The 27,012-nt window shown below is 38.8% G+C and overlaps 1 protein-coding gene across 1 annotated transcript in view; it reads right to left on the minus strand.

Moving 5' to 3' along the window:
- The window catches only part of LOC122808215 (immunoglobulin superfamily DCC subclass member 3-like), a 197,670-nt gene that overhangs the window by 139,240 nt on the left and 31,418 nt on the right, over positions 1-27,012 (minus strand). The window contains exons 3-6 of the mRNA XM_044079178.1: positions 22,948-23,092; positions 20,103-20,233; positions 12,468-12,605; positions 11,740-11,898 (exon numbers count right to left, since the gene is read on the minus strand). Of these exons, the coding sequence (XP_043935113.1) occupies positions 11,740-11,898; positions 12,468-12,605; positions 20,103-20,233; positions 22,948-23,092 (573 nt within the window). The remainder of the gene's footprint in view (positions 1-11,739; positions 11,899-12,467; positions 12,606-20,102; positions 20,234-22,947; positions 23,093-27,012) is intronic.

Consider the following 27,012-nt stretch of genomic DNA (forward strand, 5'->3'; position numbering starts at 1 on the left):
TTTATTCACATATGCTTCCTCTGCAGTGTTGGGAGATTTTACTGGTTACCAACACACACTTCTCATACTCACCCTACTGTCTAGCCAGACACCAGGATTTCAACCCCCCCCCCCCCCCCCCCGTTTGCCTTATTCAGTTTGGGACACTGGCAGATACCACTGTGTGCAGCCTTCCCCTATCTTTTGGTGTTTTCCCCTCCCTAACACCCTAACTTTCCTTGCTCATGATATCAAAGAACCTACACTGTTAAATTAGCAATCCATGACAAGAAGTTTCTACAGTAAGAACAAATTAGTTTCTTTAAGTGCTGCATACCTCTCAACTGTACACATTTTGGCAGAATGTCCAAATTTTTGCCTCATATTTTTGATCTTTTCCTCGTAAAATTTATGATTTTCTAGTAAATTACTGAGGACTGAAGTCACTAAATAATGGCAAACATTTGAGTTTAAGATTTTGTATCCTTCAGAAAATACATGCTGACACAAAACCTGTTGTTCTGTCAACTTTCTAAGTTTATAAGAGCAATATTTAAAATATGTCCCTATTTTTTTATCTTTGTCCCCTGTTGATTTATGCTTTGTCCAGATTTCTTGTGCTAAGAGGGGAGAGGTATGAAGTGCTGTATTACAGTTTATAACCATTGTTTGTTTCACATAAAATATGTTGTTGATGTAACCAAATTGGCTAACACAAACTTAGACTCCCTACACTATTATGTACACAATGTCAAATGCCATCTAACTGACAGATAATACAGCTATCATCACAATGACAGATTAAGGTCTGATAATAAATGGCATTACCAGTGCCACTACAGTCAGCAGAATAATTAAAATTCCCAAAATATATGTAAACTTACCTGGGTCACAAAACACCTTAGTCATGCCTCCATTTTTCACAAGTAGTCCATCTTTCTTTACCTCAGTACTAAGAAGAAATATCAACTCTACCTACCTGACAAAGATTCCAATTTGAGCCTCTCTCCTTGACAACTTTTAGAGTTTTTAATCTTTCTTAACATAAAATGCATAAAAGACTTTTTAGTTTTTCTTCTGCCCTATTTCACAGCAAGAGGTTATAATCCTATTTTTGACTACACATTCCATTATAGCATTACCGTTCTATGTTGGTATATATTAGATATAACAGGTATCTTTGTACTACAGACCCATGTATTCAGCTGTATTTATCTTCCTCAGCTTTGTTTACTGCTTATTACTTACTTTCTAGCACCCAATGGCTCCTGCCTCACATTACATTCACATTTGTTTTTACTTTGCTTCTTTTCTCCCCTCACTGCCCAGAAATGCCTGCACATACTGTATATAAAGATGCATGCTGGTTGTTTTTGCTGGTGGTTAGTCTCCCTAAAATACTGATACCTGAATATTTGATTCTGAGTATTAGACTGACATAGAATTTTTATAAAATAGAATGTAGAAAAAAAGTATTTAATTCTAAGAAAAAATGGAATATACTTTTAGATAGATCTGTTTCAGTCTGCAGATTGAAAGTGTTCACTTGCTACTATGTTGGGGTACAAGTTTCTGCATCTTTCTGGCCAACAAGTTCCATCCAGCATTTATTGCCATTTCTATGCAATGTTTGGCATACAGTCATAACAATTACCATGTCATAAAGATTATCTCTGTAGGTAGTCAGGGATCTTAATATACATCTGCCAATTTTACCCATACCAGAGTCACATATGATATGTGTGCATGCCTTTTTAGCCAAACAATCATAATAAGTTTTATACTTTCAGCAATGTTCATAATGCCAGTATTTTTGCACTAAAATGTACTCTATTCCAGTTAGGAAAAATGTGAAAAAAATTCTACAAAGATAAAGTGGGAAGAGATAAACAATGCATTAAGACTGAGGGGAGTCCAAAAATAAACAGGAAATACGGGCAAACAGTTAACAAGTGATGGGCATACTATTAGGGTTACAGTGATTCATAACAACTCTGAATATTAGCAATGATAATATTTTCCAACTGATCTAGATATATTTTATTAGAAATCTGCTCTCTTTGCTAATTGCAGTGTTGTACTAATGTGTGAAGTTCACATATGTAGTGACTTTGTATGTCACTTTTATAATGCCTCTAAGGTTAACCTAGGATCATTTGCAGCCTCATCCAGACCCATTACTTACCTTTTGCAGGTCTGAACTCATTCTCTATGTTCTTAAGGCCACCTGCATGGATGAGCTACTGTACAGGATACCTGAGTTCCAGTCAGTGACAATATAGACAGTAAGATGAAACTGAAAGGTGCATATAACCTAAAGTACTGTGATATTCCATTAAAGTTATTAATCTGTCCACAGCAGCTCCTTGAAACTATTGATTACTATGGTACTACTCTTCAGCTGGTTCTGTATCGTTCACCGATCTGATACAGACAACAGATACAGTCTTGCTATATTAGTTGATTTATGAAATGGCCCTCTATGATGTATCCATGGTTAGGGATTTCTCCTCTTCCACTAGTCAGAATTAGGCATCTTTTTCTGCAAAATCCCACATTCAGCGATTTTCGTGCTCATGAACCAATGCATAACAAAATATAATATGCCCTTTATGTAACTGCACACATTATCAGAACCCACTAACTAATTCACCCTATGTAACCAGTCAATACTTTTCCACAAATTTCTTTCTTTATTTATTTCAGTTTGCCAACCAGGTAGGTGGACTGGTCAGCAGACCCTTTTCATCCATTACTTGGGCATAGTGATACAGCTATACATAGGTTAAGTACATGTCATAAGAAAGCAAATGTAAAACTAATGCAATTAGAACATGAGTGTGGAAATGGCAATTTACACATGAGAAAACATTTACAAGTTATAGTCAGTAATATACAATCATTTAAAGGAGTTTAAGAAATAAAGTGCAAAGTTAGCCCTCATCGCTAAAGCAAGAGCAGTTGGTAGCATTAAGCTGGTGTTTTTGAATAAGTCCAGAAAGTTTAGTTGCCTAATTTCAGCTGGCTGGCCCTAGCTTACTAAATGATGCTCTTTGTCCTGTGCAAGGTTTGAATGTTTGTTGTATAACATTTAGCCCTTCCTCTTGACTCTCTTTCTCAATGTGTAGTTAGTTTTATCTGTAATCTTGTTGGGGGGGGGGGCAATGGCCCATTTGGAGGAGTTTATAGCATCAATGCATAGGGAAAACAATAGCTGCCCTAGTACAGATCCTTGTGGTTCCCCTATACAGAACCTTATGTAGATAAAATATTTCCTTCTCTGAAAAGTTTGGTTTTGAACATGCTTTTAAACCAAGTTAAAGTACTCAAGCCAAAGTTAAATTTACTGAATTTACAGAGAAGTGAGTTATGATTAGCTGTTTTGAAAGTTCTTGTCATATCAATAAGTGGTTCCACTGTACTAGTTTCTAAATCCATGCTGCTTGCCACAGTGAAGTACTTGTGTATTTATATGTTCTCACAGTTGCTTGTATATTAGCTTTACAAATACTTTAGTCATAAGACACAGGTTGGCTATCAGCTTGTAATAACTGCCTTCTTTAAGGTTGCATTTTTAGGTAGAATTATGAAATATATAAGTTGAAATGCTATGGGAAAAGTACAGGATATCAGTGAGACTGCAAGAAAAAGTGTGACTGGCTTGGCTATGTGGGATACTGACATTCTTAGGCATGAGGAGAGAATTTTTGATAGCTTAAAGCCTGTTTTGTCATCAAGGTTACAAAGGTTTTTGACCTATTTATGAGTAAGATGTCTGAAGTTTAAAACTGGGCTGAAAGCTGCTTAAGTGTATAGCTGGAAAGAGTGGAGCTGGGAGTCTTGTGTTGCATTGGCATTTCTTCATCTGGCTTTGAATAATATCTGTTGGAAAGTTTCTATATTCATTAGAGAATTTTTGGAAATCTGTTAAAATAAGGCCAGATTGCTTGGAGTTGGTAATATTGCCCGCTAATATTTTTAGTTCTTTCCAACATGATTTGGGTTAGTTATTAGTAAGGACTGTTTGTTCCTAAGGGAAGCTGCCTTTGCTATGTTAGTGGCAATTCTTTTTTTTCTGTAGAGTCCTATATTTTTCTTTAAGTTCTCTGTTACTGGGTTATTCCTTCTACATTTTCCAGTCTGAGCTCCTGGGGACATATTTGACCTCTTAACCTCTTTTTTTTATAGTTGGGAACATCAAATCTTGTACATGACTTAGAACTTCAAAGAATTGTGATAGGGCTTTGTTAGGTATTTTGAGGTGTAGCTGAGCATTTTAGAAGATGCTGTTTGCTTGGTTGCTGAGATAGGTCTGCATGATTCAAGACGGCTTCTTTATGGATTTGAAGGACCAGGTAGAGAGGATTGGGAAGTATTACTTGAGTATTTGGAAGGATAATAACTTCCTTCCATTTTACCTTGCTAGTGGTAATTGTAAGGTTAAGTGTGACATAACTGCCTGTAAATTGGTTTAGTCTTGTGTGTTGATTGACTAGTTGTTCTAAATTAATGATACATTGGCAATTTTGCTAAGTGGGTGAGTTGGTGAAGTTGTGATGATAATATTAAAATCTCCTAGTATAATTGTTATGTATTACAGGGTATGGCTTTATTGAAAGTGTCTTGTAACAGATTTTGTAGCATAGTTACTGAAGAGGGTGGTGGGAGTACAGTAAGTTATATTGGTATAGATATTGGTATGACCTCTTCATATAATTTGCATTAGTATCCACTTACATTTTGAATGTTTGTTTCTGAAGAATAATTTATTGTTTTAACCATAGCTGATGTATTTTTGTTTACTAACACAGCAACTCCTCCACCTTATGTTTTGCCTATTCTGTTGTCTAGATATATTGAATAATTTGAAATGATGTACTGCAATGGGCAGTACTTATCTTTTGTCCAAGTGTCTGTTAAAGCCATTATGTGTGGAGTTTCAGAGTTAAGGCAGGCTTCAAGCTTTAAACATTTGTTGTTAATACTGCCAATGTAGAGAGAGGCTATTTCCAGGTATTTACAATTGTTATTTGGGTTAAAAGTGTGGCTTGAGGGGGCCTTGTTAGTTGTTTGGGTTATTTAATGTGTTAAGATGGTTTTCAGTATTTAGAAGGCTGTGATTTGGGAAGGAAAAGTATTTAAGGGTGTGCCAGGGTTTAGTTGTATGTCTCCATTATGTAGTCTTTTGATAAGAGGGTAGTGTACAGTTTTATGAGTTTGTTGAGGTAAGATAATTTTGCAGAAGGCAGTTTTGTATGATGTAGTATTTCCCACTAGTAAGTTATAGCTTTGGAAAATGTATAGTGAAGTGGTGCAGGATATATATATATATATATATATATATATATATATATATATATATATATATATATATATAGGACTTTTGATCGAAAGATCAAAAGCCCGAATCCATTACCAAAAGTGCCTTCATTGAAAAAGCGCTTTCGTTAAAACCCCCACTTTAATATTTTCACTCCAAGGTTGCACTACAGTGGGGAAAAGGGAATTTTCCATTACCGCACTGTAGCACGACTGGAACAACAAGCATACTTACACGAAAGTGCTGCTTTGGTGAACAGCACTTTCACGCAAGTATGCTCAACAAATTGGGATTCGGTGAAAGATGCAGTTGAGCATCTGTACGGATCCCATATATATATATATATATATATATATATATATATATATATATATATATATCTACGAAGGTTCAATATGCACCTTTGGACCTTGTGCTTGGGATGCTAGGGATGCTATCTGTAAACCAAAGGGTAGTACAACAGTGGGTAACTGAGCTAAGGCTGTGTAAGTCCTGTTGTTAGACAACATTATTGTATGTTAGTCTGAAGGTATAGTAGAAAGTGCAATGATATGTTATTGGGATTTAAATATTAAGTTAGATGTTAATTAGGGAGTGAAGGGAAGGGTGTTAGATGCAGTGATGCAATGTTGCCTTTGGGATGTGATATGGCAGGAAGTGCTCTTGAAGTACAGGAAGTGACAGTGGCTAAGTAGACATAAAAATAATCATTTGTGGGTGGGAGGGAATGGGGGTAGGGTGGATGGCAAAATGAAGCTACACAAGTGCGACTGAACATAGCAGGGCTATAATTCAATGAGACTTCGGTTCAGAAAGCAATTTTTTCTAGCCTATTAGTTTGAGTAGTAAGCAATATCCCTAATGAGCAAGTAATTATATGAGTGGTTTGGAATGTTTAAAATTATGCTCATTTTCTAAAGAAAACTCTTAGTTTCAAATATTTGTGGGTGAGGTCAGCTGGTCAGCCTGAGGTAAAATTCATACACGAGTAAATGTCCTATTATGCTTGTGCCAAACAAGCAATCTGCTCTCTGTCTTACCTAAATTTATTATATTTAAAAGAATGGTAAGCACAATAATTGCTTTCTTTTGCAGTAAGTAGTAGGGCAGGGATGTCCTCTTTAAGATCACATGATCCTTTAAAGCCATAGATATGAAAAAATGTTTTACTGAGCAGTTTATTGCAGAGGAGCTGTGCACTACTGTAAAGCTATTAGTTTTTAAAGAATGCTAAGCACAATAACTGCTTTCCTTTGCAGTGGGTGGTAGGGGGCTAGGACCTCCTGTTCAAGATTACATGGGGTTTAAAGCTATGGATGCAGGAAAACTACTTAAAAAATAAAAACACAGTTTTGGTTATAGATTATTAAATTAAAGATATAAAATGTATGCACGACTAACTTACAGATAATTCCAAAAGCAGCAGCTATCAGAAGACCACTCATCCACAGGATGAAAGAGAGAGGACATTTTCGACTGATCATGCAGGGTCTCTCATAGATTAACTGATACAGCATAGACATATATTTTATATCCAATACTAAGAGCCTTCATACCTAATCCAGGCTTTCTAGCAGCTTCAATCATCTTTGAGATCCCCGCCAACAAGTACACTGAAATGAAAGGGTACATATCAAGAGCCAAGCCCTGGGGTGTCGCAGATACCACCCCACACTAACAGAGGACATCACTAGATAGAACATGTGTTTCTTTATTGTTAAAACTTTATAACCTAAAATGATGCCCTTCTTTACCACCATGGAGGTCATTATTATGATTTAACAATTAATCAGTAGGAAAGGTTAGAATCCATGCAGAAACTGCTAGAGCCAAGAGAGAGAGAACATATCCACCAGCACCTTCCACTTGCTCTTCTGTAATCAGTAGAAGGGTCACATTCTCTCAAGAGTCAAACAGGTTGATGCCTGAAATGCTAATGTCCAGACAATCTTGACCAGGAATGACCTATGAATCCAGAGCTTCAAGAGTAAGCTGCAGCTCTGGTATAGAGCATTCACTCATTTATTCAATTTAGCTCAAGGAAAACCTTTGCGGCATTTTCCTCTTTTGGAGCTGCTCAGGTTGAAACCATGGAGCAAAGGGCTTAATTCCTCCTCAGGAGGTCATCAATAAGGTATTATGCTGGCTGGCCAAAACATACTTCCCCCCACAAAACTTACATCTAAGAGTTTGTTCATGAGTAAATAAGAGTAGAAAACATTATCCACACCATCCTGCATCGACAGATGCTATAGCCCTAATCATAGAATTAACACAGTCAAAATTGCAGTGGGGCATATGTAATTCCACTTTAGTAGACAACCTTCTCAACATTTCTTATTGATATCAGATTATCCAGTGCTTTCCTTACAGGGTAGATCTGAATCTAGGACAGGTGAGGTGACGTGTTGAAAACCCTAATCTCAACATGGCAGATGAAGAAACATTTGCTACACTTACTGAAAGTTCTAGACCCCTTAACAGGTGGCAAGATGGAGAAATATTGTGGCCTTTAGGATTCATGTTGGGCTAAAGATGTCACTCAGGAATCAGCATTGCTATGCTTAGCAAGCTAATAGGCCCAATCAGGGGTTGGTCTTTAAAGGCCACTGGTCTTTTGTGGGAGTGAGGGAGCAGAGTCAATGTGCCTCCAGGCTGATCTGCTTTAGTGGTATTTCTAATGATATGATGACCTAAAGTTCCTCTGGTCTCTTCTTCAGGTGTAAGGACCCAAGGATAGTCTAAGCTGTTCTTCATAAACATGAGGAATCTCAAAGGAGATGCCATGCAGTGGTGATGTGGGAAGGGGGAGGAATTGGATTAATTATACTAACATATCTGTGAGATAGTCTCCTCAGGATTGCATGAATCTTAGCAAGGGCCACAGGGTGAGAGAGTATCATGATCACCCATTATGTGTAGGGTGGCATCGTAATAGGCTGGTGCCATGATCTGAGAGTCTCTGAACCAGTGCTGAGTAATGCTTTAGTGAAGGGCTGCTCAGGGAACAGAGATCTGCACTGGACTTGGTAAATGCTGCAGGTTAAAGTCCCACAACTGTACCTCCTACCAGAAATCAAACATTTGCTTGATTCCCAAGATTTGAGACACAAGACTTGGTACAGGAAGAATAAATGGACACTCCCCTACTGGAACCTTCTGGTCCTGGAAGCCTGGGGGGAAACAGAGAAGAACATTTCCTGATTCTAAACACCCTTTTGCCATGACCTTGTATCTCCATAAATCAGTCTTTGGGATCAGGCTTGTTACTCATGAGCTCCAGCCAATCCTTCACAACTAAGGCACAGCAAAACTCATGGAGTACACCCCCCCCCCCCCATGATGGGAGGTGAGGACTCACCTCCCCAGATCCTAATATCTCTGGCAGGGGATCAAGTCATTGATCAAGCCATTGATAGCTGTGTGTGAGCTCACCACATAAGTGTTCCAGGTGTAGTACATACTGGCATTAGGTCACCACATGAGGCTTCCATGAGTAGTATATGAATACTGGAGTTAGAAGAGATTCAGGTATGGCCCTAACTTCAGAGTGTTTATCCCTGTGGTCCCACTCCAACTTGTTCCTGTGGCTGTGAGGAGGTCCCCCCATAAATAGTTTTTAACCACTGTCATCTTTGCAAACTGAAGTAACTTCTTCCTTCTACATTAGGTTGCTGGCCTGAATCTCTTGTATTTGTGGCAGTTTTCACCATTCTGCTATTCCCAAAGTCAGAACAACCATTGTTATTTTTACAGCCAAAGAGACCATTATTGAGTGGTGTCATGTTAATGCAGCACATTTACTGACAGCAAGTTTCCAGACAAGGGCTATGTAAAGAGCAAAAAAAAAAAAAACAAAACTGTAGGGCCATGGAGAAACATGCTCTTATATAATCTCTGCAATACTTCACTGCAAGCACTAGTACAGAGACATAAACATTTCTGAATGTGGAACTTTGCAAGAAAACTGAAGAACAGTTGTCATAATATCTTTCTTTGTTCAAGGTGAAAGAGCAGAAAAGTCCAGGCAACTACAAGCTTATTAACTTAGCAAAAGTGGCACAGAAGGTCTTTGAGAAAATCTTGAAAGGAAGCCAATAGCATTTCTAGACAACAGTCTGCAGGAAGGAAACTACCATGGGTTCATTGACAAAAGGAGACAGCATTCAAACAGGTTCAGTTTTATGACAGTTTACAAGAGGACTTGACAGGAGAGATAGTGGAGTATCACGGGAGCCTGGACTGGATATTCTTCTGCAAGTTTGTCTCAGACATATCTGAGGGGTACAGAACAGGACCAGCAACATTGCTGGTGATACAAAGATAGCTGCAGTAGTGGAGGATGGGAGAACAAAAGATTTGGAAGGCCAACAAAGGACAGAAAGGTGGCATTTGAGGTTCACTGTAAACAAATACAGAGTAAACAACCTTTGATTAGAAATATCAGCTAGTAAAGGTGGAATTGATGGCAACAGAGCAGAAAAAAAGGATCTTGGGTGTTGATTACTTCAGGACTGGACTAATAGGAGCAGAGAGAGAGGGCAATTACAGCAGTAAATAGAATGCTGGGGGGTTATCCTCAGCGGGTACATTCCAGAAGCAATGAGGTAATACTTTTACTGTAGAGGACATTGCTCACACCTTGTGTACTGTGTACAGCTCTGGGGCCATATAAAGAAATGGGCATTAGGCTGCTCAAAGGAGTTCAGAGGAAATCCACCATAATGACCTGTGGAATGAAGGGGATGACATATGACCAAAGGCTAGAGGAGCTTGGATTCTTCTCATTTGAAATCAAAATGGATGGGGAGACATGATATTGGATTAGAATATCATCTCATGAAGATGTGAGGGGGTCACTCAAAACTGAAAACGCAGAAAAGAAAGGACGAGCATGTGCAGTAACTTGCTGGGATTAACTACTAAGTGTCCCGTAGAAAGTACCTTTTTCACAGAGAGGCAGATAGGGTTGTACTCATTGAATGGACTATTGCAATGAGTGGTGGAGAGAGAGAGAGTCCACCGGTTTGGCTGTCACAACTAATGGGTGAAGGCTAGGTTCTCTTTAGAACTGGAAGGGAAATTATACCTAGGGGGATGCCAAATAAATCATACATAAATACAGTGAGTGTTTACTTCCCAATACTAATTTTATTTAAAAATATAATAATAATTTTATCTTTACAGCAAGTGAATGTGTGCAACTGGAAGGGATACTAGACTGCTAAAGAAGTGCGCTGTTAATTGCCAGTTGGCTGAGGTAGTTGGGGTGTATTAGATAACACATTTTCTGGGTACTAGGAACGTATTATTAACCATATGTTTCTGGGGATTCAGACAAAGAGAGAGAGAGAGAACAGAAACTATGGGATATGTTAATGGCTTCATAATGGAATGAAAACGGAACATGCAAACATGTATTCATCATGCACTGATTTACATTTGTGCCTTTGTACATGTACAGGTAATGCACAGACAGATTAGCCATTTTTCCACTGTAATACAATTCTTCCACAGACCACACCTAGGACTGGAGTGTGGCATTACTGTTTTTGCTTAATCGTTCGTTCCTGCCTGCATTTAGAGACAGGATGCACTTTGGCATATGCTCCAATGGAAGTCAAGCCCAAAAGAAACCTCTGCACAATGTGGCTCTGTGCCCAAGACCAAAACTAAACACTTAACTGCTCCTTGTAAATACTACTACAGATGTTACAGAAAGCTGTGAGCTGCAGATAACAAATCATTCAGGAAATAGAAGTTTTTACATTAGCTTTGTTTCAAACAAATGTGTATTTGTCCTTAAAGTATGCTGTAGTTGTAGTAGATGATTGGTACATTACAATTTTCGTCACTACCTTTTCAGCTGCTATTATTCCTCGACCTAGCTCTGGATTAGGATAGGATTATGATTAGCGTTGGAGATTACTGGATTGGCTACATTTCAGTATCAAGAAACACATTAAAATCTGATGCCTCTACGTAGTCAGCTGCTCATACTGTAAGGCTAAACAGGATGTCTTGCCCTCACATCTCTGCATCGGGTAGCCTGAGATAGTACACCCCTCCTTCATTCTCTCTCATTTTAGGAGACAGTGGAGGGGGGGGGTTGCCATACAGATTAAAATAATGCCTTAGTTGGCTTGGAGACAGGGCTAAGTCTGCAGGGACTGGCATCCAGCTTATTTCTACTTGGTTAAGAGACTAAAAAGGTCATTAGAAAAAAGTGACCGTGATAATAGCTGAACTTAATCCTGCTCGCCGATCATCCCATTTCCATTATTAAGTTGCCTTTTTTTTATAACATCATAGGACAGACTTTACACTTATAACAGCATATGGACACCAAATCTTGGTTGCATGCTTCCACATCTCCACAGCCTTATAGTGGAATGAAAATGTAGCTATCATTTCTTACTGAATGGTATAAGTGAACTTACCTTGCACGACCAGCATTCCCTGGGCAGTACGACGTACACGAGTGCCTGGTCTATTGGCAGCACATACATAGATACCAGAATGCTTCAGGGAAACATCAGATATCATCAGATTCCCGGTTCCCAGAACTTGAATCCCATCTACGCCAATAGAACGCCCATCTGAAAGAAGAAACATGAGAATGTGGTAAAAATACCTTTTCATATTTGAAATATCCATTAAGCAGGTTTCAGACTTGCCCCATGGGATGCAATGTCATTCTTACAAAGAGGTTTCGATACATTTGTTTCATTTTAAGTAAGGTACAACATGCTACCTTATATGAGGGCTAATTGTAGTATAAGTCCGAGCAGAGACTTTGCACACACCTCTTTTCAGGAGTATAACTTAGGAACATTATTTGGTTAGGTGACTTGTTTAGAATACAGCAGATAAACAGAGCAAGAGGAAATCAAACCCAGACCCACAGGCTAAAGCTCATTAGCAGCTTACAGGCTTAGCTATCTGTGCTAAACAGCTAGATATCAGATGATCAAACACAAAATTCATACTAAAGTGAACAAACTCCAGTGACTATGTGTCAGCCATGTGCTACACATACAAGACACATGCAATTGCATTAGCTAACATAAATCTGCTTGAAACATGTGGTTTTCTGCTTTTCCCATTCCCAATTTGCCCTTATAGCTGATAGATCCACAACAGTTCCATTACATGTAATATTTCTTACCTAATCGACTCCAGGACACAATGGGCCGGGGATTCCCTGTCGCAATGCATTCCAGTATAGCTGTCTGGTGGACAGTCAGCGTCAGATTCTGTGGGCCTGACAGAATCACTGGCTCCTTGTACATCTTGCGGACAGGAACTACAAAACAAAAAAGGAGAAAGGTGTTTAAAAATTTGAAAGAAAATATTCATTTGCTGCTTTTAGATAAATTAAGCCACAATTCTGACAGTAAGGCTCCATGTAAAAAGAGCAAAAAATTTTTTTTTCGTAACGTTGGAGCTTCTTTACTTAGAAGAGCCCAAGTGAGATAATATATATATATTCCCAAGTCCCAGGGTCTTTAACAGCATTTAAATTTTGCAGTTGAGTGCTTGCTGTCTATGTTGTAGGCTGTGGTGAGGGTTTGTCTACCAAATGTGACAATATTGCACGTTTTAGCATTCTGGCTGTTTGTGTAATATCCAACTGAAAGAAAATGTATTTCCCAATGCAGTTGTGCTTTTATTTACTTTCATATCTGTGTGTGTGTGTGTGTGTGTGTGTGTGTGTGTGTGTGTGTGTGTGTGTGTGTGTGTGTGTGTGTGTGTGCATGTGTGCGTGTATGTGTGTGTGTGTGTGTGTGTGTGTGTGTGTGTGTGTGTGTGTGTGTGTGTGGCTATATGTGTGCATGTGTGTAGTCTGTGTACACACATAGGTGTTGTCTGTTGTTTCTTGTTTTATTTAATTTGAATCTGTAATCTTTCATATGTTTTCTGATAACCAAAACAAAAGTAAAGGAAGGCCAAGTTTCTAGCTGGGTGGTTTAAAAAAGTAAAGGGAGATCAAGTTTCTAGCTGGGTGGCTTAATGTCTCACTTTACGGCTAATATAATGACTTTGTCAGCTGCCTAGTGCAGTTTCTAAGGTCAGTAGTAGCAATCATTGAGAGATACTACAGTTAATCAAAGTACAGACTTAAATGACCAAATTTCTACTATACACTCTGTATCTCAGTCTGGATAAGGAAGATTTAGTAAGCTTTGGGGGATCACCTTGGATCAGGAGAGTTGGGAATATCCTAGGTTGTGGGTCTCAGTTGACTTGGAAGCAGTAAGAAGGATTGGTTTGAATGACATACAGATTAGATTAATTAATGACTTGCATAGGTAAGAGCTCTTGACATTGTAGCTAACTAGTAAATAAGTGTAGCCAAAAGGAATATTTTAGGAAGGGCATGGTATCCAGTCCATAAGTTTTTAGTAAACTTGAATGTGAGTTGGTTTGTTCTACTGTAAGGATGAACATTCTGCTTTATACGTAAAAGGAAGAAGCCAAGGGAGTCTGCAGTAGTACTGGATAACACCAGAGAAAGTCTGAATTGAGACACCTAGTAAGGAGACGTTCTTGGTGTTGAATATGAATTAACCTATTTAATCTAAGGTAAACTAATGAGTCAGAAGTGTGTTACCTGTCATGCTTTGAAACAGAGATAAATTATGTAACTAGATTTCAGTCATATCTAATGTACTTGGAAATTAAATAAATTACTCTAAGAATAGAAAGATTCCACTTGGGAATATAGTAAAGATTTGGATGGCTCTTATATCCAGGCTATATTTTCTTTAGACCAGTCTTTGGCCTTGAACTAGAAATTTGTGAGTCAAGCTCTTCTATTGCTGCAGACAGAGTGGCCAGTATAGCCAGAAATGAATGGTGATTGTGGAGGACAGAGTGATGGAAGCCAGATTGTTATTAAACAGGTTACAGTTGACTTGGTGAGCAGTGATTACATGCATGTAGGTGCAAGCAAGTAGGATGGCCCCCACCACCATGGGCAATGGAGAAAACCTTGTGATGGACTTTGGTGAAGGCTAGATGCAGTTTATTGCAGACAATTAACCAGCATGTTTATGGAATGTGGGATGAAGTCAGAGTATTTTGAGAAAGCTCACCCAGACAAGGGACAGACATGCAGAACTCTACAGTAATAGAGACCAGAAGTCAGGACTGAATGCTCATCTGACAGCTGTGAAACAGAGTAAGAGCTTATTCTTAAGCTACTCACTCCAGTCCTTCCCACCAGGGTCTACATTCATCTTTGGCTGTCTATATCATGGTCACTGTTTTATATCCCTCTGTGCCCCAGAGCCAGAAGTCACATATATGGTCATTAGCACATTGCTTTTGTCAAACAGCTTGCAATAGCACTCGAGTCCAAAATCCACAACTAAATTAAGCTTTTAAACAAAGATCAGACATCAGAGGCATGCTGATTAACTGAGTGTTAAATGGTGCCTTGCCACAAAAGAAGACAGAGGGATAAGCGGTCTGCCATTAACATTTGTACGTTGGTTAGAAAGTGGGTATATAAGATGGCAACAATGTTTTGGGGAATTGTGACCTCCATTATTATCATTAGTGGGCTGTTATAGGGGTAACCTTTCTATTCTATGTAGCATTTGCATGATTATTTTACGTTGCAGTTGGTTTTAGGTAAGGGTTGTTTATTACTGTTTTGATTAATCTTTTATGCTTTAAATCAGAATTACAAAACACTGAATGACTTCTACTAAGTTACTATGTGTCAAAAATGCATTGATCGATACTAGTAAAACATGAAAACATCAAGCAACTAAAACAATAATCTGCCACTAACACACTATATTAATATCCAAAATTGTGAAGAACCTACACAGGGATCATCTTCTTCCCTAGCAAAATCACCATTATCAGAATAAAATAAGTAAAAAATAAAACAGTGATTGCTTCATTACCAAAGAATTCAACCAAACCAAACGTTTTAGGTGGAAAGGGGAGATTTTATCCCCACACCCCATTACACACACACACACACACACACACACACACACACACACACACACACACACACACACACACACACACATATATATGGATCTAGGACTAATGCTCGATGACACGTTTCCACAAATCGGAAATGGCCCAGCACAGTTTCACGAAAGTGTTTTTCACCGAAAAAGCACTTTTGCAAAACTCAAGTAAAAAAACCACCTAACAACATTAAAAAAAACAAAAGCAACAACAGTAATCATGTTACGCAGAGGGAGCAAGCCCTCCTACACCCCCCAAATGGGGGGTTGTGTGTCCTCACACCCCCCTACTTTTATATTCTCACTCCGAGATTGCACTACAGTGGGGAAAAGGGAATATTCCCTTATCCCCACTGTGCCACGATCTCGGCAACAGACATTTCCTCATTTTTTTTTTAATTACAGTTTTGCGAAAGTGCTTTTTTCTGTGAAAAAGCACTTTCATGAAACTGTGCTCGGCCGTTTCCAATTAGTTGAAAATGTCATCGATCATAAGTCCTAGACCCATATATATATATATATCTATATATATACATATATATATATATATATATATATATATATATATATATATATATATATATATATATATATATATATGTGTGTGTGTGTGTGTGTGTGGGTTTATAATGAATAATCACCAGTGAGTTTGAGTGAAACACAAAACGTTGAACAAATTCATCGGTGATTACCATTAATCACCAATAAAATCATCGAAAAAAGTAATTGCAAATGTAAACCAATAGGTTGCATTTGTGATTACCAAAAATAAAACAAACAAAAAAAACAAGTTTTACATGAACATTGACCATTACATAATGCAAATTCCACAGTTGCACAACCATGACCCAAGAGAATACAAAAAAGGTGCTATAGTCAACAAAACAGAAACTCACTATAGCACATTTCAACAATCTGACACTTTGATGACAAGTGACAGACTAAAAACATTCAAAAAGAAGCAGTGACCGATAAAAAAAACTTCAATACACACATATCTATCTATCTATATAGATATGTGTGTGTGTGTGTGTGTGTGTGTGTGTGTGTGTGTGTGTGTGTGTGTGTGTGTGTGTGTATACCTTTACTTGAGTGACAGACCACTCCATCGACACTCACTCCATTGACACCGCAAAACATCGACAATCCGATGGCCGACGTTACTCACACGGTAAGGAACTGTTTGGAAATCCATAAATAAAAACCTACCATTACAACAAACACACATACCCCCCTTACTAAATATTCCAACTCCGAGAACGCACTACCGCAGGGGTACGGGACAAAGTTTGGGTTCCTGGCCCAAACAGTTCCTTACCGTGCGAGTAACGCCAGCCATCGGACTGTCGATGTTTTGCAGCGTCGATGGAGTAAGTGCTGATAGAGTGATCTATCGCTCAAGTAAGGGTAACCCATATAGATATATATATATATATATATATATATATATATATATATATATATATATATATATATATATATGGGTCCACTTCACTACACCGACATGCCACAAAGCCGACACCCAAAACACAGAGACCAAAAGACCGAAAACACACAATACCGACAACTCACAAAACTGAATACCATAACACTGACACCCAAAACACCGACACACAAAACGTAAACTACACATTACACACAACTATATATGTACTAACCTTAACCCAAACCCTAACCCTAAGGTCCAACACTACCGCACACTTACCCTACCAGCACCCTAACCCTAACTCACTTAACCCACCCCTAAACCTAAAGTCCGTCACTATCGCACACTTACCCTACCTGCACCCTAACCCTAACTCACTTAACCCACCCTTAAACATAAAGTCCATCACTATCGCACACTCACACTACCCGCACCCTAACCCTAACTCACTTAACCCGCCCCTAAAACTACAGTCCGTCACTATCACACACTTACCTTACCCGCACCCTAACCCTAAGTCCGACACTACTGCACACTCACCTTTCCCGCACCCTAACCCTAAATCCCTCACTATCGCACACTTACCTGTCCACTCCCTAACCCTAAATCCCTCACTATCGCACACTTACCGAGTCACGCTCACACGTTGCCCATGTCGGTTTTTCGGCTGACGGGATTTCACCTTGTCGATCATCTGCGTCGTCAGTCTTTTGGTCTCGATGTTTTGGGTGTTGGCTTTGTGGCGTGTCAGTGTAGTGAAGAGGACCCATATATATATATATATATATATATATATATATATATATATATATATATATATATATATATATATATATATATATAAATCACAAATATATAGCAAAAAGCACAAGATATCTTTATATATATATCTATATATATATATATATATATATATATATATATATATATATATATATATATATATATATATATATATATATATACATACATATATATGGGTCTACTACGGTTGATTGAAAACTCACTTGACTGAAAATTAAATTAGTCGGACCACTTCAATGAAAGCTCACTTCACTGAAAACTCGTTTCTTTAAAACTCATTTCATTGAAAGTTATAAATGGCCTTTTTCCCACTGTAGTGTGACCCTGGAGTTAGTATATAAAGTAAGGGGGGTGTGGGGGGCACAGCCCCCCACATTGGGGGGGTGTAGCCCCCCACACATATTATAAACATTTTAAACTATACACAGTGATACTTACAAGTGCAATAAATAACTATTTCCAAAAGAGAATATATAACCAAGATATGTGGGGGGCTGTGCCCCCCACACCCCCCCCCCCTTACTTTATATACTAACTCCAGGGTCGCATTGCAGTGGGGAAAAAGTCATTTATAACTTTCAGTGCAATGAGTTTCAGTCAAGTGAGTTTTCCGTGAGGTGAGCTTTCAGTGAAATGGTCCTAGTAATTTCATTTTCAATCAAGTGAGTTTTCAATCAACCTATAGATTGGGCGGATAGGTGGTGGAGTTTGCTAAAGAAACCAGTATAGTCCAAAGTATAGGAGGTGACAGTAGGTCTTCTGACAGTACATGGGCTGCTGGAAGGTGCTAACTAAAATATGGGGAAAAATAGAGGCAAAGTTGCCCCCCCCCCACTAATACATATATTTGCAAATGCATACAGACATTTGTTTTAGTCTTTGAGTCCAGGTTTAGTGCTTGTGTTGATGAGGAATGCAGGATTTAACTCCTGGTGACTTACATGGTTGTGCTGAAAAAATGGGTTTTCAAAAAAGATGGTACACATGAATAAAAAGCTCTCGGTGTAGTCATGACGGGGAATTAGGAATGATATTAAATTTTCCAGAGGTGTGACTGTGGCACAAGAGATTTTGTGTGTGTGTGTGTGTGTGTGTGTGTGTGTGTGTGTGTGTGTGTGTGTGTGTGTGTGTGTGTGTGTGTGTGTGTGTGTGTGTGTGTGTGTGTGTGCATCCTATAATATTCTAGCAACCCACTCAGAAATGGATCTGTCCCTTGTTCCCACTGCTTTCTAGGCCCTTGCTCCCCCATAACCCCGAGACAAGGTAAAGCAGGTACCTGAGAAAGAACAAAAGAAAATGGGAGGTGGTAATGGTTAGACTGGTGAAATCAGAGCTGAGACTATGCAGAAAAAAAGGATAAGTAAAAAGCAATGTTAGCAAAACATTAGTTAAAAGGAATCAATCAGCAGAGTGGATCTGCAATGGTAATACATTCTAGGGCAAACCAGTAAGTCTGAATGGCTAAAACAGCCTTTATTTACTAAAGGGTAAGAAATGAGTAAAAGTGTCTTAATAGTTAAGCTTTCTACCTCACAACTTCAAGGTCTACTATTCAGTCTTGGTCTCTAGTTATTTTCTTTATGTGGTTTCTATCTTCACACTGTGTTTGCTGAGGGGATTCATAAAGATTATCTGGAAGTTTATACTGTAGGTACACTTTGAGGTAACTTTTCTGAATTCAAGAACAGCTCGAACAGATTTCCTTCACTGTCTATTCACTCAAAAAAGTTACACAAAGCTTAAACTTTGTGGTAATTGTTATGAATCCCCCATGTGTTTTCACCAGGGGCTCCACTTTTCTTCTAGATAAGGGCTTACTGTCTACTCTAAATCTTTCTCGCTTTCCTTCTCTCTTTCACCCTCTCTCTCTCTCTCTCTCTCTCTCTTTCTTTCTTTCTATGGGTTCATCATTTTGTTTGACAGGGAGTTTAGTTAACATTTGTTTACTCGACCAGATATGTTCAGCTGTATAGATGTTGTATATGTGGGGGGTTTTTTTGAAGTAATATTTGCATGTGCCAAGAAGCAGCCTTGGTGCATGCTCTGTAGGAAGTTGTCATTCTGGTTTCGAAGCAGAGCGGTTTACCTTCAGGAAGTTGGTATTCATATTAGTTGACCAAGTGAAGGTAAATCATATAAATCTGTGGTAGTGGGGTTAAATGAGTTTTCCCTTTTCTCCACTGTTATGCAAGTAGCAGTGGCTTGGGGGTTCAGCCCCGCACATAGAACTTCAGGGGCTTGCCCCCTGCAGAAAGAAAGAAAGAAACAAAGAAACAAACAAACAAACAAAGAAAAATATATATTTTTAATTTTTTGCAAAAAGCACATTTGATTGAATGTGCTTTCATTCAAGTGGGTTCCATGTTCTGCATCTCTTATGGCCTGAACAGTTTGCAAGTGACTATTTAATTTACCTAGTTAAAAAAATAAATAAATTAAAATTAAATCTTTTTTCCAGCTGAGAGTTTCTCAGTTTAAATGTATGCATGTAGGTCACGGTCTCCATCCCTATCTCACTGCCCCAATAAAACAGTTATGCGGTATTCATGTTAGGCACTTCCTAAGCTGCTTTACTTACCAGTTATAGTCAGCTCTGCTTCTTGACTGTACCGGGTGTTTGCTATGTTGACAGCTACACAACGATACAGGCCAACATCTGACCGCTGAACTCCAGTAATCTGCAGAACACCAGCTGGTAGGAGTGTGTACCTGATCAGTGAATGAAAAAAAAAAGCATGTGTTACCATTACAGATGACACTATTACTTTCTTATAGCAATATCAGACAGTCACAGAATGCCCTATCCTGCAGACATCTGTCATACTGTAAACAACTACATTTCTTCATTGTTTTGCATTTTATCTTGATCTTGCTTCTTTTAAAAAGTTTTAAACATGACTTGCCTGATCATTATTTAGTCTAGTATAACATATTAGCATCTAAACTGTTTCTGCACACATCTACACTGTATGTACTCTATTTCTCTCTCAGGTTGTGACTGAAGAAATGAAAACCAAATTTGTTGCCTGATAAGGAACTCAGTGCCCATCCAGTCTGACCATCACCTTATTCCAGAAACAATGGTGCCCCTTGTTAATCTATAGCCAGCGGGTCTATATCATATGAGTGACTCGCACACATTGCGAATGCTCAGAATATCGAACATACCGGACCACAAAGTGCTTTTTCTGAGATCGTGGTACAGTGAAGAACGAGATATTTGCCCTTTCCTCACTGTAGTGTGATCTCGGAGTTGGAATATATATTTAGTGGGGGGGGTGCAGCCCCCCCACAATAGAAAGTTCAAGGTCCGGTACATTCGATATTATCAGTGTTCGCAATTTGTGCGATTCGCTCATATGATATAGACCCATATCCAGCATCATTAACTTTTCTCCTATTACAACTGCCTTAAGGTTTCCCCCCAAATATATCTGAATTCTGGTACAGTTTTTAATTTAGTAACATATTCCACAAAAACATAACACTATCTGTAACAAAGGCCATCCTTACATTATCTCATGGATAATTCCTCATATCATGTCAGAGACGACCTTTCTCTATCTTCATATTATTTCATGAAGTGTCAGTGTAGCCCTTATGAAATGGTCAAGTTTGATCAGCTGGTAACACCCACTCAGTTTTCCCCTCAATAATTAAATTAATGAATTAGTGAATCATTTATTCAACAAATTAAAAAGGAAATGATTTAAAATGGTTTTGTTGATAAAGAGGATTAAACTTAAACTATACCACAGGAAACTAAAGTTTGAGTAGTAGACCCAACATCTGGGTGTTGGTATAATAATTAAGATGACTCACAGATACAAGGTACAGTGTTTGATTCTCACCTTGGGAAAGGAAACTGGCTATGCTTAGAATGGCCTGTTAAGAAAGGTAGCCTAGTAATTAGTTACGAGAGGAATGAGTGACCAAGTGCCTGTTTGCCTTCCTTGAGAGATAGGAATTACTGAGCTAAATGCTCAACCATTGATGAAAGACAGGCATAAAGAGCACACCAAACTTACAAATGAATGGAATCTGACAAGGACAGACTTAATATGCAGAAGTGTAACAGTCCCTAAATTTGTCCTATGGCATGCAATACCCTGTTCTTCTCTTTATTTTCTAATTTCACTAACATAGACTCTATTTCAGTTGTAAAAGCTGCCTTCTATCCAAAGCAGTTTTGTTGTTAAGGTTTCATCCTTACATTGTTTTTATAAAATTGGCTCCCTCCCAAATGTTTTTATTTATTTTTATTTAACATTTGTTAACCAGGAAAGTCTGACTTGGAACAAAGCCAATTTTCAGTGGAGGCCCAGGGAGAAACACTCCAGATGTATGTCTTTGTAACATGGGAGGAAACTGGAGCACCCAGATTAAATCCACATGAATGCAGGGAGGACAAGCAGACTCCACACAGAAGGAACCCCAACTGAGAATCAAACTGGAGAACCTCTTGATGTGAGGCAACAACACTACCACTGCACCACTGTGCCAAATTCATTTCCTAATTCCAAAATTGTTAGATCCTTCTGAGCAAACCTAAAGATCTCACTGCTACACTGAGCAGGGGAGGATGGGAATAAATGGCCAGTGCTGGCTAATCTATCCTGGGGGAGGGATGCAACCTGGGTCAATAAATTCTCGGCATGAAGAGCCAGGCAAGCTCCATGCTGCAACCAGTGTGCTGTTTGGTTGGGAGGTAGCACATGCACATCTCATGTCCTCAGGCATCAGACGTGCAGAGCTCAGGTGAAGCTAAGACAGGTTTAGGAGACCCAGTGAATGAGGAAAGGAGCTGGTGGTAGCTGATGGCCAACTTCAGGGAGTGGGGAAAAAAGTCACACAGCTATAACCATATCTCTTGTCCAATTGTTGTCATAACTGTGCAACTGGTATCCCCCACACAGGTGAGCAGTGTTGTCACCGCCATGACAGCTTGAAGAGATGAAAAGGGTATCTCTTGGACATGTAGGTCAAAGAATTTCAGGCATGGGATGCCCCACAAGTACGTAAGTAATTTTACCTCTGTTTCACCAATATCTAATATGAATGTTTGCTAAACTAGTATGCATAATGGTGTGCTTCTCTCCCAACAGCTGCAGAGGAGAGGGCTCACAACATTGAGGTGCATGACGGGTGCTTGGCCAGGCCTTTCTCCCATCTACAGTCATTAACTTACAATACTCTACCATTTTACCTTCCAGGCACCTAACACAGATCATCACATCCTCTCAGTTTATTCCTTTAGCATATTATAACAACTACAAACCTACATCAAGATCATTTCCAGACTGTTTCCCTTGTATGCTTCCACCTCTCCATGCCAAAGTCTCAGCTTTATCTTCACACCAGTATACAAACAAGGTGCCCTCTGCTAAAAAGCTTGCCCTAACAAGATAGCTCTCTGCACTTACCTAAGATTATTGGAATCCAGTGCAGTGCGATTGCGCTCCCAAGTGATCACAGCCTCTGGAATGCCATGGATGAGACACTGAAAACGAGCCATACTCCCTTCTTCAACTGACATGGATTCAGGATGCTTCAAAAATTTTGGTAAAGCTGAAAAGTAACAGGACATATGTGAGCCTTAATTTCTGCAGCCTGTTTATACCATTAAGATATACATAATCATACTTGTTAATTTATACTACTTAGATATAACACAATGACTCTTTCTTGACAGGAAAGCGGGACTGATAAATAATAATACTGTTATAGATGAACATTTATTGTGTTATAGAACTTTAATTCTAACTATACATTTGAAGTAAATTTGGAGTAGATTTAGCTTTTTTGTTTTATTTTTAAGCAAAGAAAAGAGTCAAGTAAGATTCAAGTTTTTTTTTTTTGTTTTTTTTTTTTTATAAGAAAACAATTAAATCTTGATACTGAAAATATTTACCTGAGAATTCATTAAAGTTCCTAGTGCAAACTGTATGGCTTGTGCTAGAAAAGTCCTTCCAGTATGATGTGCCCATTTGCAATTCAAGAGCATCCCAGCCACAATGAGGTAAGACCTCATTACTGGCTAATTGGTGTGTTTCCTGAATTGCAGTTATTACTACAATGTGCAGATCATGGCTGATCTGCATGTCACAGTAGTAACCTGCTCATGCAGGCAATTGAATCACCTCTCCAGTCACTCTCACATATATAGGTGCACAAACATGAACACACACACACACACACACACACACACACACACACACACACACACACACACACACACACACACACACACACACACACATCACAGTGCCTGTCCCTACCCTCCTGTGGTTACCTCCACCTCCAAAATACTTCAGTGCCATTACTGCATGTATGTATTAGGCCCTGGTGTCTAGTGTATCTCCTCCACCCCCAATCCCTGTTACAATCTAGGTGCCATTATGGATTTTTAAAGAGTCACCACTGGTGGTGTAATCTTTCTTCCCAGTCTCATTACCCTTGTGAAGTTTATGTCATTATGGCACTTATCCCTGTTGTCCAGTGGCTTCCCCACCATCAGATTCCCATAATACTGCTGGTGCCATTCCAGCACTTTAAAGTGTGTCATGGCACTTAATGCATTCCTTGGTGTCTATTGTACTTCCCCACCCCCAGATCAAACTTATGATTTATGTGCCATTACAGCACTTCACTCTGTCCATGGTGGTCTACTGGTTCCCTTCATCCCTAGTCCTGGTGGTAACACTAGTGCCAGAACAGTACGTTAGAGATTATTTCCTAATGTCTGGGATATATCCCCACCACCTGTCCCCATTTTGAAGTTGGTGCCATTATGGTAATTTAAAATTAAGCCCTGGTGTCTAGTGGTTGACCCCAGCACTTTGTTGTGTTCAGTAGTTGAATATGACCTTTTGACCATGTCCATTACTGCAATTCAGTGGGGATGGTCATGCTGATCTACATGACCAAATGCTTTCTTGAATCACTCAGCCATGTGGCTGCTTTCCTGGTGGTGGTACCAGGGAGGGAGAACACATGAGCAATTAGCGTATGCCTCTCCTCCTGGAATGCTGCATGTCTTTGTGTTGGAGGACCCTGCATTCCCACATAAGGGTGATTGCTGAATACCAAAAAGGTACAGTGACATGTACATGGCCATGTACACTTTGCAGTACTTTTCTGAATCTGGCTCCTTAATCCACTCAGATTACATGTTTCCTCTCAATATCTGATGATATGAAGTCCTTACTTCTTGAGAAAGTGTGCTCAGGAACTAAAATTTCATAACTTCAAGCCTATAAAGCAGATTAATGCACTTCCCCCACCACAAATAACACAGCACCACCAGAAACAAATGACTGTGGTATTTCTCCCTTAAAATGAAGAAGCCTAACATTAAAGAAAGAATGAAAGAAAAAAAATGTTAATTTCATGTGCAGATGTCAAAATTTGAACATTGGTCCACAAAACTTGATCACTGAGTGAATTGACTGCCAATACCAAGATTAAAATTTTAATCTTCATTTCCTGCAACAGATCAGAAATTATCAAAGTGGAGAGCAACTCACAATTCAACATTCATCCTTAAGTGCTATGGCCTGACTGTGCCTATACTAAGCATCTATTAATACTGCGCACAATAGCAGATTTTCTATTTTAAAAAAAGTTAAAGCAAGAAGACAGAAATGACTGAATGTGCAAAAGGATTCTCTCCTTTATGAGAGGGGTACACAGTTTTGCCGAAGGCTGTGTTTCAGGATAGAGAGTGGCAGTATAGTGCCCAAAACTGTAGGCATAAGTCTAAAGCATACTGCTTCATTTTAACTTCTGCATTGTAATATTCATGTAGGAGTGTTAAATGTAGAGTGTCTGAAGTGACTGACACCTACATCTCACCATAACTTGTCTATGGCACCAGCCTCTATTACTCCATTATCTCATCATAATGGACACACCGACATGTGCATGAAAGATGGACATTATGGATGAAAAGGAATAATGAGGTGATTATGCTCTGAAATGTAGAATAGTTGTGCTATTCCTGCCCTGTTGCATTAATTAAAACACTCAATAATATACAATGGCATGTGAAGTGATGAAAGCAAAGAGGTCCCGTTAGTCAAACCTCATACAAGGAGCATTACAGAATACAAAGGCTCCAAGAATTCTGCTGACTCTGGCAGTCCAGAATATGGCTCATATGACCTGAGCTGGATTAGTGGCTGGGACATTGAAAGAAGCAACCAGTGAGGATGGGGTGCATAGCTGCTACTGAATCACTAATCATGGAGAAGAGAGGCTGTGGCTCAATTTACTGCAAGAGTAACACCCAGTGAGGGGTCAGTGCAATAACAGAGGGCAAAAGGGCTGAAGATGCAAACCCACTGAACAGCATATGTATTGCATCTGGTGAATACATCCACAGACACAAATGCGCATGGTCTGTGTCCAGTGCTGTGGGACTACTACTGCAGGCATAAATCTACTTCAGTAGTAACTAGGGTTAGGCTAAGGAAGAAAATCCTGTCAGTTTAGTGGATGATGGTTCTAACTAGGAAGCTGAAGGGAAGAAAAAAGCTTGAGAAAAGAAAGCTCCAGGAAAGGCGGTATAACACAAGTAGTTTTTATTTTGCTAGGTCTTTTAGTCTGCCTTGTTAAGACTTTTCTTGGGTGTTAGAAGAAGGGCATTACCAGATATTTAAAAAATAATAATTTCCCCAAATTGATTAATTATCTGGCTTGACTGTATTTCTTTAGTCATACACAGTGTGGAGGAATCAGATGAAGTTGAAAATAATGTCATTTGAAATGTGATGGTTTCTTCAAACAACACATTATTTTTTTTAATGCAGTGGGAACGCTTGTTTATTTTAATTACCATAAAAATTCTTAGTTGTCTAAAATACTTTTTAATGTGCACTTGTTTTATACAACATCAGAAAGTTAATTTTTACTAAAAAAAAACAAAGAAAACATTCATTTTTTTTTCAAGGGGGTAACCCCCCCCCCCCACACACACACACACATGAACCTTTATACCCTAACTTAAATATACTAACTCTGAGATCATTCTGCCTTGGAGTAAATGGGAAATTTTCCTTACTCACAAATTTTTGCAGCCTTGAAATGGTAAAGTTCCAAAATGCAACTATCACACATTTGACTAAACTGCTTCAGGTAACACCATTCTGCCAAGGTCCACATTGATTAAAGACATGTATGATATGTATAAGACATGTATGATATGTATAAGACATGTATTTTTGTTCCCTTTTCACCATTGACCATGACATCTCCATCCCAGACATCATATGAACTAATTTGTTTCTTCTCCAGGTGAAAATGTTATGCCCATTCCTTCCTATCAATACAGGAGTCAAACATCAGGAGTGGTGCTCTTCAAAGAAGTGGCCCTGACCCACACATGTCTAGTGAATGTTCTTCCAGAAGTACATGTAGTAGGTATGGTTCTGGACTGTCATTCACTTCCACAAATGATATCAGCCTATGAACAACGTTTTCTCCTAGGA

This window comes from Protopterus annectens, chromosome 8.part0 (genome assembly GCF_019279795.1).
Source record: "Protopterus annectens isolate FY-2018-M chromosome 8.part0, PAN1.0, whole genome shotgun sequence".
In the NCBI taxonomy this organism is placed as follows: domain Eukaryota; kingdom Metazoa; phylum Chordata; order Ceratodontiformes; family Protopteridae; genus Protopterus; species Protopterus annectens.